This window comes from Saccoglossus kowalevskii, chromosome 20 (genome assembly GCF_978046115.1).
Source record: "Saccoglossus kowalevskii chromosome 20, keSacKowa6.1, whole genome shotgun sequence".
In the NCBI taxonomy this organism is placed as follows: Eukaryota; Metazoa; Hemichordata; class Enteropneusta; family Harrimaniidae; genus Saccoglossus; species Saccoglossus kowalevskii.
In genome coordinates this window covers 18,648,175-18,666,335 of record NC_140660.1, presented here as the reverse complement: position 1 = coordinate 18,666,335, position 18,161 = coordinate 18,648,175, and the positions used below count along the sequence as shown (strand labels likewise).

Here is an 18,161-nt window from a genome sequence, read left to right as displayed (position 1 = left end):
GACTGGCGTGTGACTGAGTTGTGACTGGCGTGTGACTGAGTTGTGACTGGCGTGTGACTGAGTTGTGACTGGCGTGTGACTGAGAAGTGACTGCCATGTGACTGAGTTGTGACTGGCATGTGACTGAGTTGTGACTGGCATGTGACTGAGTTGTGACTGGCATGTGACTGAGAAGAGACTGGCATGTGACTGAGAAGAGACTGGCATGTGACTGAGAAGTGACTGGCATGTGACTGAGAAGTGACTGGCATGTGACTGAGAAGTGACTGGCATGTGACTGAGAAGTGACTGGCATGTGACTGAGAAGTGACTGGCATGTGACTGAGAAGTGACTGCCATGTGACTGAGAAGTGACTGCCATGTGACTGAGAAGAGACTGGCATGTGACTGAGAAGTGACTGCCATGTGACTGAGAAGTGACTGTCATGTGACTGAGAAGTGACTGCCATGTGACTGAGAAGTGACTGCCATGTGACTGAGAAGTGACTGCCATGTGACTGAGAAGTGACTGTCATGTGACTGAGAAGTGACTGTCATGTGACTGAGAAGTGACTGGCGTGTGACTGAGAAGTGACTGGCGTGTGACTGAGTTGTGACTGGCGTGTGACTGAGTTGTGACTGGCGTGTGACTGAGAAGTGACTGGCGTGTGACTGAGAAGTGACTGCCATGTGACTGAGAAGTGACTGTCATGTGACTGAGAAGTGACTGTCATGTGACTGAGAAGTGACTGGCATGTGACTGAGAAGTGACTGGCGTGTGACTGAGAAGTGACTGGCATGTGACTGAGAAGTGACTGGCGTGTGACTGAGAAGTGACTGGCGTGTGACTGAGAAGTGACTGGCGTGTGACTGAGAAGTGCATGATTGCTATGTAACTGACAAGTGACTGTTGTGTGGCATCAAAATCAAAATCTGTCTTGGTATGCCATCTTTCATAACTCAATAATTAATTAATTAGTTTAATTTTCCATTGTCAGTAGAATCATTTGATGTACAATAGAATTAATAAAAATGAATACTTAAGCTTTGGGAATTGTACACTTAAAATGATCTTTAACTTACAGGGCATTGAGTTTAATTGGCACATGAGGTGCTACTGATTGATTCATCCCAGTCGTGTTTTGACTAATTTAATACGGTAAGTACACATTATCATCACATCACAATCATTTAATACAGACACCTTAAATGCGTGAAATTCTTGCAGGTGAACTGCTATCGAGTAAAGTAGTTAAAACTGTGAATTTTATGTGAATTTCGAGAGTAGAGGTTTGACACTGCAATTAGCGCTATCACGTTGTGTATGTGTGAATCTAATACAATGTATATCGTGAATTGCGTTAATTTTACAAGAGATAAATTTTGTCAGTGAAAATTTGTCTAGAGGGTCCTACGACACTGAGTGTGACATTTTGTCTTTATAAATGCCTTGCATTCATGAAATCGTGAAAGATCTTAAAAGCAAAAATAAAACGATTTAGAGTAATGTTAATGAAGGTTGTTGTAGCCTATAAAAAGCCCATGCAAAATTATGTCTCATAAGAACAACAAAAACTATCCTGCTTTTTGTTTACTTACTTGTTTGTTTGAATCTCTTGATTAATTAATGAATATTCATGAGCTGGTAGTGAATATAACATTTGAATATTCATAAGTTGGTGATGCTTATTCATACACTTAATGAATATTCATGAGCTGGTGATGAATAGGAACTGTTAATGAATATTCATGAGCTGGTGATGAATAGGAACAGTTAATGAATATTCATGAGCTGATGGTGAATAAGAACTGTTAATGAATATTCATGAGCTGGTGGTGAATATGAACTGTTAATGAATATTCATGAGGTGGTGGTGAATATGAACTGTTAATGAATATTCATGAGGTGGTGGTGAATATGAACTGTTAATGAATATTCATGAGGTAGTGGTGAATATGAACTGTTAATGAATATTCATGAGGTAGTGGTGAATATGAACTGTTCATGAATATTCATGAGGTAGTGGTGAATATGAACTGTTAATGAATATTCATGAGGTAGTGGTGAATATGAACTGTTAATGAATATTCATGAGGTAGTGGTGAATATGAACTGTTAATGAATATTCATGAGGTAGTGGCGAATATGAACTGTTAATGAATATTCATGAGGTAGTGGTGAATATGAACTGTTAATGAATATTCATGAGGTAGTAATTAAAGTGATGTCCTGGGGGAGATTTTAAAAATTCTTTTGCAATTTATTCCCAGTAGTAATCATAAAATTATTGAATCACTTAATGTTTTGTCATGCCTTACAGTAATTGTCGATAATATCCAAACAAATCATGATTATTGCATTATGTGATCTTTTTGATTCTGACAAACAATCACGGATGACCTTGCCTACTTTAATTTCTTCTCGTTGTGGTGAGATGACAACTAATTGTGCAATTATGCATGTATGACAGTTTAATACGCTATCCAAGAATTAACCGAGCTGACATTTTTTTTTTACCAATCACTGGTTTTGACTGTTGTGGTGGTTGCATGGAGCAATCAGCAGATTTGTATTGCAAATCCTACATATGGTTGAACACCTAAAACGTTGCCTCATTGAGGAGACCAAATCCACTTTGTTGAGTTTTATACACTAACTGATGGATGCTTTATTTTGGCTGGGCCTGGTTTCTATTCAATGGATCTACTAGATGCCATAAAACATTACTAGATAAATACTGTAAAACACATAGCTACATACCATTTTAGCTAATACATTGTATGCCAACAATCTCATTGCGAGAATATACTTTATTCTAAATCAGCGACATCTTGAATTAGCGAAATTACAGGTTAGGTAAATTAGCTAAAATGACATGCTAGCTAAAAAGACGTGTTTTACAGTAGCTTTGATCATGCATATCAGTGAAAATTAAAACTAATACTGTAAAATAACTTTTTTGACACGAGTGACCTTTTCACCATCAGTCCCCTATTTTCATCACAAATTCACAAACTAGTCCTGTTTATAGTCTGCACTTTCCTTCAGAAGATTGGGACAAAAACAGTCAAATTTTTTGAGTAAAAACTGAAAATTTACTCAAATTTGGTCTGTTGGCTCTAAAATTAGGGTTCCTTTCCAGAAATATTGAAGAATGTGAGAAAAAAGTGCTGACAAATTTGGGCGGGAAAGTCTGGTGGTGTTAAGAGAGATTTTCGAGATGTTTGTTTTCTGATTCAGACGATGTTTTGTGGTTTCCTATTAACCTTTTATACATGTATTTATTAAACGTTGAACATATAACCAGAGGTACATTACTTGGGGTTTGCAACTAGCATAGTACTGTATGGTGACATCATGTCAAGATCCCATTCAAGTCTCTTCTCGTAGATAGCGAGACTGAGGCTACGACCTTCTGACATGACGCATATCAATGTTCAAGGTTTGTAATGAAAAAAATAAACTTTTCTTGTCACTATCATAGTGAAAAATGTAATACATCGAAAATGTACAGAAAATATAGTTCTCGTAATCCGTCATATCGTGGGCAGCTGTTTTGATCCACCTGGACATCCCAGTATCCTAGTTACCTCGGGCATGCACATTCGCATTTTTTCTGAGTTGGAACGCTTATGCGAGAGCGAGATTGTGACGGGATCTTGGTATCATGTCACCGTAGTTACAAACCCCAAGTAATGTACCTCTGATATAACTTATTGTTGGGGTATGAAATATAACAAATTTTAAACGGCATCAATTTCCCCCCGAAAACATAATTTTTTCCTTTTGGCCAAATTTTAAACACTTGCTCAAAATGTTGTCCATTTCCTTTGTGATCGTTACATCGGCATCAGTCACCGGTCATGCCGGTAATACCATGATAGTTTAATATAACATATTCACCGTTAAGTGGAAATTGTGTTCAGCAAATCAAAGTGAAGCGTTTTTTTGGATTGTAACGTCATTAAGCAATACTGAATAGAAAACGTGCCTTCTATGAGGAGAGAAAACAAACGATTATTTCCTGATAAAATGTTTCACGATTACACGTTGAGACAACGCCTCTGAGCAATTACACTTGAAAACAAGATGTCAATATCAATAATCGAACACGCATCACTTTGATCGCTTTGTCTCCTTTTTTTTTCGCAAGCGTATTAACCCATGTGGATTTTTCTCTGCGTCTTTCATAAGGCCACCTTGGTTTTTCTTTGCGTTTCTCACAATAGGGGTACATAATAAGTTTAACCAGAGGTACATTACTTGGGGTTTGCAACTACGGTGACATGATACCAAGATCCCGTTTCAATCTCTCGCATAAGCATTCCAACTCAGAAAAATGCGAATGCGCATGCCCAAGGTAACTAGGATACTGGGATGTCCAGGTGGATCAAAATAGCTGCTCACGATATGATGGATTACGATAACTATATTTTCTGTACATTTCCGATGTATTACATTTTTTCACTATGAATGTGGTAATACATGTTTTATTGTTTTATTACAAACTGTCTATTTCATGTCAAAAGGTTGTAGCATCAGTCTCGCTATCTACGAGATGAGACTTGAATGGTACAGTACTATGCGCGTTGCAAACCCCAAGTAATGTACCTCTGATTTAACTCATTGGAATGTCATATTTCCCCCTCCAAATCACAAAGTTTTCAGGTGTTGAAAATTTACTGAATATAGTACAAACTGTAGTTATTTTGCTCATTAATATTAATGATTAACAAAAGGTGAATGCAATTTAGGTGGCTAGCTAAAAATAAATGAAATGTGGGAAACAGAGAAAAAAATGATGCTGGCTGTAATTTTCTAAACCAGCTATTATATAAACATAATTTATTTTTAAAGTAGCCCATTAAAAGTGGTAGTTTTTCTCTTCACAATTTTGGTCCAACATTTTGCACACATTTGTGAATTTTTCATATAATTTTGGTCTATATTACATAATTTCTTACTGGCTACAAAAAATCCAATCACAAAGTGATGTGTTCTAATAGTGGAATCGCCTCATGATGGTTATTTCACCACCAGTTCCCTCTTTTCATCACAAATTCACAAAATAGTCTTGTTTATAGTCTGCACTTTCTTTCAGCATGATGGGACCAAAATAGCCAATTTTTTGAGTAAAACTGAAATTTGATTATGGTTCATTACGAGAATTATTGAAGAATATAAGAAAAAAGTGCAAAAAAATTTGGTTAAGAAAGTCTGGTGGTAAAAAGGTTAAAAGCTGTGAGAAATGATGTAGTCTGTGTGCTGTTCTTAAATTAACATTGAAGTCAAGAAAATCTATCTGTCCTTCAAAAGATTGGGACAAAAATAGTCAAATTTTGAGTAAAAGCTGAAAATTGACTCAAATTTTGTCTGTTGGCTCCAAAATCTGGGTTAATTTCTTGAAATATTGACGAATACAAGAAAATGCGCAGACAAATTTGGGCGAGAAAGTCTGGTGGTGAAAGGGTTAAAAGCTGTGAGAAATGATGTAGTCGGTTTGCTGTTCTTAAATTAACATTGAAGTCAGGGAAATCTATTACAGGGTTTCAACACATAGCTGCTATAAAGGCCTCCATAGATTGCCAAAATGATAGGAAGAAAATAAAATCAGCTGGCGATGTGGGACTGTAAAATACTTTTAGCTGGAATTAATTTTCGCTGAAAAGACTTTTTGTGTGTTCTGTATGAAATTTATTTTCACTGATTTTTGATGAGTTAAATGTAGATAATAGGAAAAAAATTATATTTGCTAGATTTTATTTTCACTGAATCATTCCTTCAGCGAAAATGAATTCCAAGTGAAAATAAAGTATTCACTTTGAATTTTTTTTCACTATGTTATGTTTGCAGAAGGGATGAATTAGTGAAAATAAAATAAAGTGAAAATATCTTTTTTCCCCGCTTTTTAGATTCAACTCAATAAAAATGAGTGAAAAAACATCCAAAATGTGATTTAAGCAAAAAATTCTAAAATACAGTATTTTACAATATTAATGAAATTGTAGAAAATATAACAGAACAGGATAAAAAAAAATGTCAAGTATATTAACATGACTGCGTCTCAAATTGAGCTGTGCAATCACACTTACGACTGAATAACCCGATCTGATTCGCTGTGAATTGACCACTTAAATCGTCAAACTGAATTTTTCTCTCTCATAAACACAACGAAAAACGAACAAATCATACTTCTTCTTGTCTCAATTACCGCTTGACAAATACGATTGATCTACGGCTACGACCGTTATAAAAGGGAAACTTTAAAAGGTTGTTATTTAGTTCTTGTTAGACTAAAAACCTGAGCCATTCCATTAACTTACAACACCCCCTCCCTTGGGATTACAAGTACACTGCAGAGTAAATTAAAATTTGATTGCTTCAAAGATGTTTAACTGTTGTATATTATCAGGCCTTCACTGATTAATAAAGTTTATGTTTGGCTAATTGCTAACAATTAGACTGAGTATTTTAATTTTCATAGCATAAATCCCAGTGCTATTCTGTAGTTAATAAGGTTAATGTTTTATTAAATGCTGATTAGATATATTTTACTTTGTATATTGCACAAGTGTTAGACCCTATCTGATTAACAAAGTTGATGATTTATTAAATATAGGCACTATCTGATTAACAAAGTTGATGGTTTATTGAATATTTTTAATCATGCACACAATGAAAATTAACGAATAATTAACTTAAAAAAATCTCTCTTCCAGGATATAATTTAACAGAATTTCTGAGAACTGGTGTTCACGGAAGTCTCTGACTGCTTGTACATCCCTAATCGCTCCTAGGCTTAACTGTTTAATTTTCAAAGTCAACTTTTATCATGCTTGCCACAAACATTTTTTTTTTTTAATTTGTGACGAAGGCCAATAGAAAATGAGAAATTATGCTCGTCTGGTGCTAAATAACAACTTGAGAGCTGAGTTTTCAACTGTAATCATGTCATTCTTTTTAGCTATAACAGTTATCTCAGCTTGTCAAAAATTGAGGTCAAAGGTCGTCTTTACACTTCTTTGAAATGGATATGTACATGTGTTGATTTTATGATTGCTCACTAAGTGGTTTATTTCATCTTGTCCAAATAATCAAACCGATTTGTATCAGCGCGAGTGTTCATTAACTACTCCGATTGTCGGCTCTTAGAATGTGTTTGTTGTAAAGCCAAAATAGTTTTGGTATTTTTAAGTTACATTCAGTCTTTGCAAAAATATATATATATATTTATATATATATATATGTATGTCACTCTTAATACAGATAAAAAAAAACTCCATAAAATGTGTAAATAAAATGTATGCTATTATAGATGAAAATTATGATACATTAAAATTAAGATATCTTGATCTCACTCACTTTACCCTTCACTACTAATACTTGTACCTACAATGTAAGGGACCAACTATTTCAAATCATGGGGGTGGCTGAAAAAGAGTGACTCGTGCAAATTCTTTTTTACGTTGTCTTATCTGTATTTTTCTTTTTTTTGAATGACCCAACATTTTGCAGGCAATTTTTTTTTTGCTTTTTCCTAGCTTGTGAATTTTGTTTTTTAATCAAATCACCCCCATGTTTTCATATGGTCAACCCCTAAATGATTTTCATTGACAAGCTCCTCTGATTTTGGTGTTTATTGTTTACAAATCTAATCTATGATGTGGGAATACAACTTTGACTTTTGACCTTTGACTTTTGACCTCTTTGTGGACCAAAGTCAAGCCTAATATAATAAACTGCATCATTTTTCCATAATTTTACAACAGGACCTATGAGGAACTGGTAACGGTCTTTTTGGTCCAAAATTATCAAAAAAATTATCAAAAAATTCATAAAAATGTGCAAAATTTTGATCAAATCCTGTAGGCAGTGATAAATTATGTTTATTGGTCCAAAATTTAAAAAAAATTATAGAAAAATAAATAAAAATGTGCAAAATCTTTCACAAAATTTGTATATGAAAAATTAATGGAGATCAAAAGGCTAAGTCACTTTTACTGCTATTTCTGAGGCTAGAAAATAACATTTCGATTGCGACTTTTGTGTGCGACTTTTGGTTGAGTTGCCCGCCGTCCACTCTGATTTGCTGCGATGTTTCTTGTTTGCCACAGACCCTAAAACACCCAAAGACACAAAAGAACATCTTGATCACTATCAAATTGGCAAAAACAAATTCAAATTAAATCGATCAAAATGTATCCTATTAATTTGCTCACCTAAAAAAAAAAAAATTTCCCTTTGTATCCTATTAATTTGCTTACTCCGAAAAATAATTATTTTTACTTCCGTAAATTAATACAGTTTTTACGATACTCTCTGATGTCTGGCATCATACTAATTTATAGTGCTGCAATCATTGTGTCACAGTATTAGGTATGGATTCCATGTCACTCATGTAAAACAAATGGTTTACTTATGTTCTGTGTAAGGACACTATAATTAGATTACATCAAAGAACTAATATTTAGATTAAAATCCCAACAGAATGGTTGTTTTACGTAATACCGTAAAATCTGTATTAGAAGCCGCTACCCAAATAGAAGTCGCACCCATTAGTTTCAATAATTGAGAACCAAAAATTCACCATTTCTCATATGTGTAGATGCTCTAATAGAAGCCTCATCCCCTCAGTTGGATTGTAACATTTTAATAGAAGCCGCGGTTTTTAATACAGATTTTTACAGTAGATACTGAAAATGACTTATTTTAGCTGAAAAAGAAATTTTGGCTGCTTATTTTTCCTGATTTGTGATGAGTTGAATGTAAAATATGAGAATAAAGGTATTTTTTTGCTGGATTTTATTTGTAAGCTCCTAAATTCCTAGTAATAATGAGCAAGTTGGTCGACTCAGAAATTATTAAATGAGTTCATTGTCACATGGCATGATTAGTTAACCATTGGGTGACAGATTTCTTTCCCACCTAAAATTCAGTACAAATATTTTAAAATTTCGCAAAATTTTTCGTAAATTTCAAAACTATTTTGGGCCATACAGATAGTTTTTAATATTGCTTTTAGTTTTTGATCAAAAGGTTTCTCAATTTTTATCAACATTTCATTTGGAGAGGAGCAGACTGTAAAAAAAAATTATTTTGTAGATGGTGCCTAAAGTTGACAATGATGCTCAAAAAGTTAAGAATAAAAATCAAAACAAAAAACAGTTTCCAGCAATTTATTTTGTAGAATTTTTGTGTTCACGCAATTCTAAATTTGAAATTAGTATAAATACAGTGTAGCAAAATGCAATTCATTATAGCTATTAAAATTAGCAACATTAGCATGATTGTAGAGAAGGTAAGGCAGAGAAAAAAAATATCTCTGTTCCTTGTTTCCACGTGCATCCTTTTGAACTATGCGAACTTTTTTTCCTTCTAAAGCATTCCAAAATGCGCTTGTACTCGCACTTGTCTCAAATTTCTCCCATTTTAGCTCAGTATTCAAAAAAATAAATAAAAATATCGCCTCATTTTTTAATTTCCATGAAACGAGAAACAGGGAATTTTTTTTTCCTGGCCTAAATTAGCTAAAATACGTACTGGATTGATTGGTCCAGTATTATTCATTTCGCTGTTTATTTTGGCGTTAACGACCTCAATATACAAAATGATCGTGGCAATCTGCGCGACATGACGTGTATATATCTTCAGTGTGCGTGATATATTGCTTGTGAATTTGAAAATGAAATTGAACCATTGAAGCGTGGTTATTGCTTGTTAAGAACACGGTCATAAATTTCAATGTACACACTGAGGAGTTTATTATTTCCTATTTATTGCCGAGTTGTTGGAAAGTTAAGAAAAAATGCCTGGGACTATTTAAGCCTCTGAGTGTCAAAGTCAAATTATATCACTGTTCAGGGGTTGCGCTAACCCCATATTTTGCTTCCCTGACTCTAATTATTGAAGAGGGACCCAGTTTTTCAGGCATGCTGGGGTCCAATCTCTAATAAGGTTATGCAGGATAAAATTTCTATTTCTTAAAATTTTGTAAGTGGGACTCGTCTTGCCAAGATACTAACGCAAACCCTGTTAAATGTTTACGTAATTTTTTCATAATTTTTTGAACATTTTGATCAGGACTTGTAGCAAAAAGGAAATTATGTCAATAAGGTTCAAAATTATCAATTATAGATTAAAAACCTGTAGAAAAATATTTAAATACTTATTTATTGCCCAGTTGCTGGAAAGTTACGAAAATGCCTGGGACTGTTTGAGCTTTTGATCGCCAATGTCAAATTTAATCATTGTTCACGTAATTTTTTCATAATTTTTCGATCCATTTGGTCTAAAATTATCAATTATAGATTAAAAAATTATAGAAAAATATTTAAATACTTATTTATTGCCCAGTTGCTGGAAAGTTACAAAAAAATGCCCGGGACTATTTGAGCCTTTGATTGCCAATGTCAATTGTTATCACTGTTCACAAATTTTAAACCCATGTAATTTTTTCATAACTTTTTGAAAATTTTGATCAGGACTTGTAGTAAATAGGAAATTATGTCTTTTTGGTTCAAAATTATCAATTATAGATTAAAAAAATTATGAAAAATTGTTTAAATACATGTACTTATTTATTGCCCAGTCAATTTTTATCACTGTTCAAAAATTTTAAACCCATGTAATTTTTTCATAATTTTTCGAAAATTTTGATCAGGACTTGTAGTAAATCAATTATAGATTAAAAAATTATAGAAAAATGATTAAATGTTTTCACCAAAATTTTGACAGAAAAAATGATGGTGCTCAAAAGGTTAAAGGGGCACTTCCAGTTATGAAGCCTAATCTCACAACAAATTTACTTTCTGGATTAAAATTACAATGGATAACAAAAGATTAACTTTGTAAATAACATAAACAATAGTGTCCCATGATTCTTTGGTGCAATCACTGGGCTTGGAAGGTTCCCCATTAAGCTGGTAATCAGTATGGTCTTGGGTGTATCTTAGCATTTAGACAAACACTTCTGAAAATCATAACAAAACTACAAATATCAAAGTAATATATTGACAGAAAGGTAAAGGAAGTAATTGTACTTCATATTTATTCATTTTGCTGTATTTTTGTCCATTTAGGAGTTGGATGATAGAAAATTGTGTTTTTGAAAAAAAAACATGCACTGAAATAAGTCAGACTGACTGATTAATTAATTATTCATCTCATAAAATCACATCGACTTCAATGTCAATTTCAGTTTGAGATTTTTTTGTGTTTTTGCATGTAATTTATTTTCATCAATATCTGACAGATCGCATGCAAAATGTGGATATTTTCGGTATATTTTATTTTCACAGGTTTTCTCATTTCACTGAAAATATCGGAAACAGAATTCAGAAGGAAATGTAATCGACAATATATAAAATTAATCACATCATATTATTTCCATTGTTAAAACTAATGTCAATGGTGACCACTTAAAGTATACATTGACAGTTTCCATAGTAACCAAGCATTAATTGTACATTCAATATTGCTTAATTTATTTTGTACATTAGCCTTTATTCATTTGCTGCATTTTAAGATCTTTTGATATGATTTACCGAGGTTGTAAATGTTTTGTATCAGCTTACCTATGGCAGAAATATTTGATGAATTGATTTTCCTGTTCAGTGCGAGATCTCACGTATTGTGTTAAAGGTGCGAACTGAACTTCGGTCGCAAAAATCAGATGATTTAATTTTGAACTTGAATTTCATTTGCTTCAGCTCAATTTGGTAATGTTCATCTTTCATTGGGGAATATGTCATCGATATATTCTTACTTCATCAAAACTGACCATCATCAAACGCTTATAGTACATTAGTAATCCGAAAATGGTCTTTTGTTTCACCCTCGGGACGCTGTATTTTTTTCACCAAAAAAGTTGCCTCCACATTTAACTCGTCAAAAATCAGTGAAAATAAATTCCATACAAAACACCCAAAAAGTCTTTTCAGCGAAAATTAATTTCATCAAAAATAAAGTATTTTACAGTATGTCATGAAAATTAATGTTTAAAAAAAATATAAAGATCAGATTAGAAAATTATATTCAATGACATACTTTCTTGATAAAAAAAATGTATGTTGCATCTTAGTATCTAGGCAGTCACATTGGCATAATGTTGTTTCCGTAGAGCGCTAGGCCAGGGGGGTTACTTGCGCTGAATTTAATAAGATTAAGATAATGTCTACGTAATGTGTTGTAAAATCATTGAATTAAAGATAATAAAAAAAATCAAATTGTTCGTGAGTTGACACGAGAAAAGTAATCACTGAGAGCCGAATTAACTTAAAAACCGTTACCATGGTTACCTATTATCTGTATTATTTGTAGTTGTGAGTTAGCACTGTGCGGTGTCATCGGTTCATTTATATCGGTTGAGCATCGTGTGCATGCTCTTGTTAGAAATAATACCGCACTTAATACATTAAAAGCATGTCACTTTCGGTTAATTGTGAAATTGTTGCCGGGGCGTGTCGATACGTGATGTTGGATTGTAATGTTGTAATGTTCTCACGCGTGGTTGGGATATTTGTCACGCTTGTGTGCGATCACTGACATCCTGCCACTTGAACGTTTCGTAGCGATGTTTTCTCGCTTCCAGGATAATGCATGTAGTGACACTTTGCGTAATTTTCTTGCATCTATGATTGAGGCATTTTTCAATGGTTTTGTACAAATGGATTGGGTTTCTTTGCTCGCTTAGTGAAAGGAAAGTGTGTGCTCTAACATGTATATCTGCAATGTTTTTTTTTTATTTATTCCATTTGTGAAATTATATGTATTCAGAAAAGTGAAGCTACATTGATTATGGTAAAACCAGTTTAAACCTGTTCAAACCTTTATAAACTGGAAACCCATCTAAACCTGTTTAACCTTGTTGATTCCCATGTAAACTGAAAACTTGTCTAAACCTGTATAAACTGAAAACCCATTTAACCCTTTCGAAACATATGTAAATTAGAAACCTGTCAACACCAGTTTAACCCTGTATAAACTATAAACTTGTCTAAACCAGTTTAACCATATGTAAACTAGAAACCTGTCTAAATCAGTTTAACCCTGTGTGACCTGCTTGTATAAATCACATGTGAACACCTGATGTTCAGTTTAAACAGGTTTCACTGTATCAGTCTGATGTTCAGTTTATACAGGTTTCACTGTATCAGTCTGATGTTCAGTTTATACAGGTTTCCCTGTATCAGTCTGATGTTCAGTTTAAACAGGTTTCACTGTATCAGTCTGATGTTCAGTTTATACAGGTTTCACTGTATCAGTCTGATGTTCAGTTTATACAGGTTTCACTGTATCAGTCTGATGTTCAGTTTATACAGGTTTCACTGTATCAGTCTGATGTTCAGTTTATACAGGTTTCACTGTATCAGTCTGATGTTCAGTTTATACAGGTTTCACTGTATCAGTCTGATATGTAGTCTGACACATTGCCCAGACATAGAATAAGATTTCTGTGGTAAAATGCACTGTATGTATGCATTAAATTGCCATAATGACATTATGATAGGAAGATGGTCACACAGCCCTGTCACATAGTCCCAAACATGGAATATAGTTTCTGTGGTAAAATGCACTGTATGTATGCATTAAATTGCCATAATGACATTATGATAGGAAGATGGTCCCGCAGCCCTGTCGCATAGTCCCAAACATGGAATACGGTTTCTGTGGTAAAATTCACTGTATGTATGCATTAAATTACCATAATGCCATTATGATAAGCAGATGGTCACACAGTCACGTAGTCCCAAACATGGAATGTTTTTTTAGTGTGGAATAGATTTTTTTTGGGGGGGGGGGATATGTTCGGCGCAAAAATCAATTTTTAAGAATAATACAAGTGAAGCCTAATTTTCATTAAGAAAAAATATTTTATAGTTGTCATCTGTGCAGCGATGTTTTAGGTAAAAGTTCATTGACCTCTTGGGGGAATTTATAAAATCGTTGCCGCATGAGTCCAGACCATACTCAGCAGCGTACGATCAGCACGGTGTCTGCAACTCGTTATCAACGACATCTTCGATATTGTCGCAATTAGTGAGCGATTGTTCCACGGACAACATTACGTAACCCCACTCTTTGCATGAATCCATGCTGCAATCAACGAATTGATTTTCATAGTATATTAATCGGATCATGATAACAGTTTCAGACTCGAGAGTTTAAAAAACAATTTTAATGTCAGCACTTACTACAAAACTCCTATATAATCATTGAAATAGAAAATGGTAAAAAAAAAATTACAAAATGAAAATTTTTGTGATAATTTCATTGAAAATGGTAAAAAAAATGTACAAAATGAGATTTGTGGGATATGGTAAAAAAAATATACAAAATGAAATTTTTGTAATAATTTCATTGAAAATGGTAAAAAAATGGAATGTAATGTAATAATTTAATTTGCAATCCAGTTTGTTTTCCTGGGTGAAATGTACAAAATTCCCACCAATCACATGCAGCACCACAGTTATTACACATCATGTTCGATGTGGGACCCATGCAACGTGCATAAAGAGTTCAAATATCTTATTTGTTTTATCAAAAACAAGTGCTTTGTTTTTCATCGTGATGGTTTTACAGGCAGTGAACATGTCTGGATGTCGGCCCCGAGAATTGGTTCTCAAGTGTGTACATGCATTCCCGTCAGTCTGTTATGTTATGTACATGTACTAGATACAATGTTTTTTTTTTATTTTCTTGCCAATATTTTAGTACAACATTTTGCCCTTTTTCATGTATTTTTATCAAATTATTTATATAATTTTGAACAAAATAGACATTTTTTTCTATTGGCTTCAGGTTTCAATCAAAATTTTGGGGGAAAATGTGAAAAAATTATGTGGGTTCCAAATTTGTGAAAGGTGATTTTGGTGCTCAAGGGTTATAGTACTAAAAAATATTTAGTTTTGTTTTGTGAAAGTTGATTTTGGCGTGAAAAAAACAAATGCTGCTGTAATCTGTGAAATTTTTGTGTGAAGCTACAAAAAAAAATGTTTCGTTGATAAAAAACTAGTGAATATTCCTGAGTTGGCCAATTAGTATGTCTAAAAAAATCAATGCCATAAATTGATTCAGGTGGCGCACAGAGTGACACATACTCGCTGTATTGTTGACTTACTACTCTGTGTTGTTAGCATTATAGAAATGCTAGACGTCACATTTTGACAACTACATTACCTCGCTGGAAGGAAAAATGAATAATCGAATCTTAAACGTTTAGTGAAACATATTTATATAAAAAGTTTCTGTGGCGGCCATTTTGAATTTCAACAATGATCACTCTTCTATAGTGTATCATTATGCTTGCAAAAATAATATTATTATGTAGAGGCCGATCCCAAACAAGCAAGTACACCTTAGCAGTTACTGACTTCCTAAAATTGGAACTGACGTAACCATCGAACATCGAGTTGAGTGGGATTCAAGATGGCGTCATCATGAAACATGACTTATACGAGTCACCGCTACTCGCAATGACATAAAACAAAAGTTAAAAGATAGATTATTTCAGTCAGTTTTCAGAAAATGATTTCTTTATCATTAAAAAATATTTCTAGAGATGTTTAATCAATAATAAGCTTTCTCACTTTTCATAATGTGTGAAACAACAAACAAACAAACAGGAAGTGCACCATTTTCAAAATCTTGGGATACTTAAATTTCTTTCATTTTCACACATGTTATTCAAAGAACTTTTAAAAAACTTTGATTCTGATTCAGAGATATATTTATTTCTTCAAATTGTAATATGTCGCCCTCTGTTGGTGAATTTATGCAATGTCTTGATGTTACTTTTCACACATGAGATTTTTATGTTCCAAGGATTTTAATTTTATGGAGGCATTAAAAACAAATTACATTGATTCCTGCATAGATTCGTACAAATTTTCACACTTCTTATAATTTATGCTCTGGCAATTTAATCCATTGAACCAATGTTCAAGTCTATGTACAAGACTTTTCTCCAAAAATAGATATGTATGTTTGTGTTCACTTTCCACCAAAAAGATATGTTAGTTTGTGTTCTCTTTCCACCAGAAAGATATGGTAGTTTGTGTTTACATTCCACCAAAATGATATGTTTGTTCGTGTTTACTTTCCACCAAAAAGATATGTTTGTTTGTGTTTACATTCCCCAAAAATAATATGTTTGTTCGTGTTTGCTATCCACCAAAGGTATATTTGTTTTTGTTTACTTTCCAACAAAAAAATTTAGTTTTTATCAATCTCATATTAGTTTCTCTTTCTGTTTCAGTTATTTTCTTTTCTTATAAATCACCATATAACCAATCCGTGTACAGTTTGCAAAGTGTGAGAAGAAGGCAAGATGGCGTCTCTATCGCTGAAGATCAGCGTTGTCATGGCTAATGTGACTAAAACGATGCAATTTGATCCATCAACAATTGTTTACGATGCTTGTAGAATTATACGCGAACGAATCAAAGAAGCCAATGTTGGACAACGTAAGTTTGATCACGTTTCTGTTTGCTAATATAAAGTGCTGGGGATGGCATGACGATTAATTTTAGTGATCTTTGTTGCTAAGACAACAGTAACCATCACCGTCTTTGTAAATTTTTGTGTAAATTGCAAATTGATTTAATTCTCGCTGATTAACAACTTCAGTGCAATTGTCATCTTTCGCCTCGTTTTAAAAATTTGAAAGCTAATTTTTTTCCGTGTTTTCCGAAGACTTACAGCCAATGAGAAATTATGTCCATTTGGTTCAAAATTAACAAAGAAAATACGTTAAAATGTTGCAGCAAAATGTGATTTTCCAAGAGTTAATTACTTTAGTCAATCACCAATGAAATGTGTATATTAACCTTTTGAACCGCTTAAAGCGGGGGAGTCGTCACCTGAGCATACGTCAGATGGCCATAGCGGGTCATTGTTTACAAACAAGCGTCTACCCACAATCCTTTAAGTTTTTAGCGCGTGTTATCTCAATTCCCGCACGTATGCAGGTCACCCCCCCCCCCGCTTTAAAGCCACTTTCGTAACTTCTAAAGGTCACACACACATCCTAGTACTTTTGTTATAAAATGCAAAACTGTGTTTATTTATTGATATTTCAACATAGCCTTTTCAAGCCTTTTCACCACCTGACTTCCTCACCCTAATTTTTTTGCACTTTTTCTCATAATCATCAATATTTTTGGAAACCAACCCTATTTTTGGAGCCAACAGACAAAATTGTTGAAAATTTTCAGTTTTTACTCAAAAAATTTGGCTATTTTTGTTCTAATTTTCTGAAGGAAAGTGCAGACTATAAACAGGACTATTTTGTGAATTTGTGATGAAAAGAGGGAACTGGTAGTGAAAAGGCTAGACTTCATACACATGTTTCAGCTGCTTGAGTAAAATTGTGTATGTTTACATAATTATGTACCTTTCTGTAATTTCTTTCTCAATTTTGGACCATATGGACACAATTTTTCATTTGCTTATACTTCTTGATCACAATTTTTAAAAAAAGTCTGCAAAAATGAAGTTGTATGGAAGGTGACGATAGTTAACTTTGATATTGAAGGGTTAATATCATTGTAGTCCTTCTCTGATGCAAATGTCTGTTCGTCCCTGATAAATATGCAAAAGCTTGCATCTGATTGGTCCCCTGAGATGGGTCTGTTTAATTATGAATAAATTACTATGTGAGACTAGAGAGAGTGAGTAACAGCTCAAGGACGTATGTATCGCCACTTAGGAATGTTAAAACCCAATTAAAAAAAAAAAATGTCATTTTATATATCAACATTTAATAATATAATGATGAAGAAAATTGAGTAAAAATACAGTGTCAGCTAACTACTACTGTGGAATACTTTATTTTTGCTTGGAATTTATTTTCGCTGAAGGAATGATTCCGAGAAAATAAAATCCAGCGAATATACTTTTTTTCCTATATTTCACATTAAACTCATCAAAAATCAGTGAAATTCCATACAAAACGCCCAAAAAGCCTTTAAAGCGAAAATTAATTCCTGCGAAAATAAAGTATTCTACAGTATTTATGCTTATTTTTGCTGAAGGATGATTCAGTGAAAATAAAATTTTGCGAATATACCTTTTTGCCTTGCTGTAGTGTAGTGTAAACGAAGGGTAAGGTATTTTACTGTAGACAGATTTTGTAAACTGTTTTAATTTCGAGAGACAAAATTTCCGTGAGTCAGTAAAAATA

At 33.4% G+C, this 18,161-nt stretch overlaps 1 protein-coding gene across 1 annotated transcript in view; it reads left to right on the top strand.

The window, feature by feature from the left end:
• The window catches only part of LOC100369361 (talin-1-like), a 192,519-nt gene that overhangs the window by 52,030 nt on the left and 122,328 nt on the right, over positions 1 to 18,161 (top strand). The window contains exon 2 of the mRNA XM_085494559.1: positions 16,236 to 16,443. Within this exon, the coding sequence (XP_085350685.1) occupies positions 16,308 to 16,443 (136 nt within the window). The 5' untranslated portion in view covers positions 16,236 to 16,307. The remainder of the gene's footprint in view (positions 1 to 16,235; positions 16,444 to 18,161) is intronic.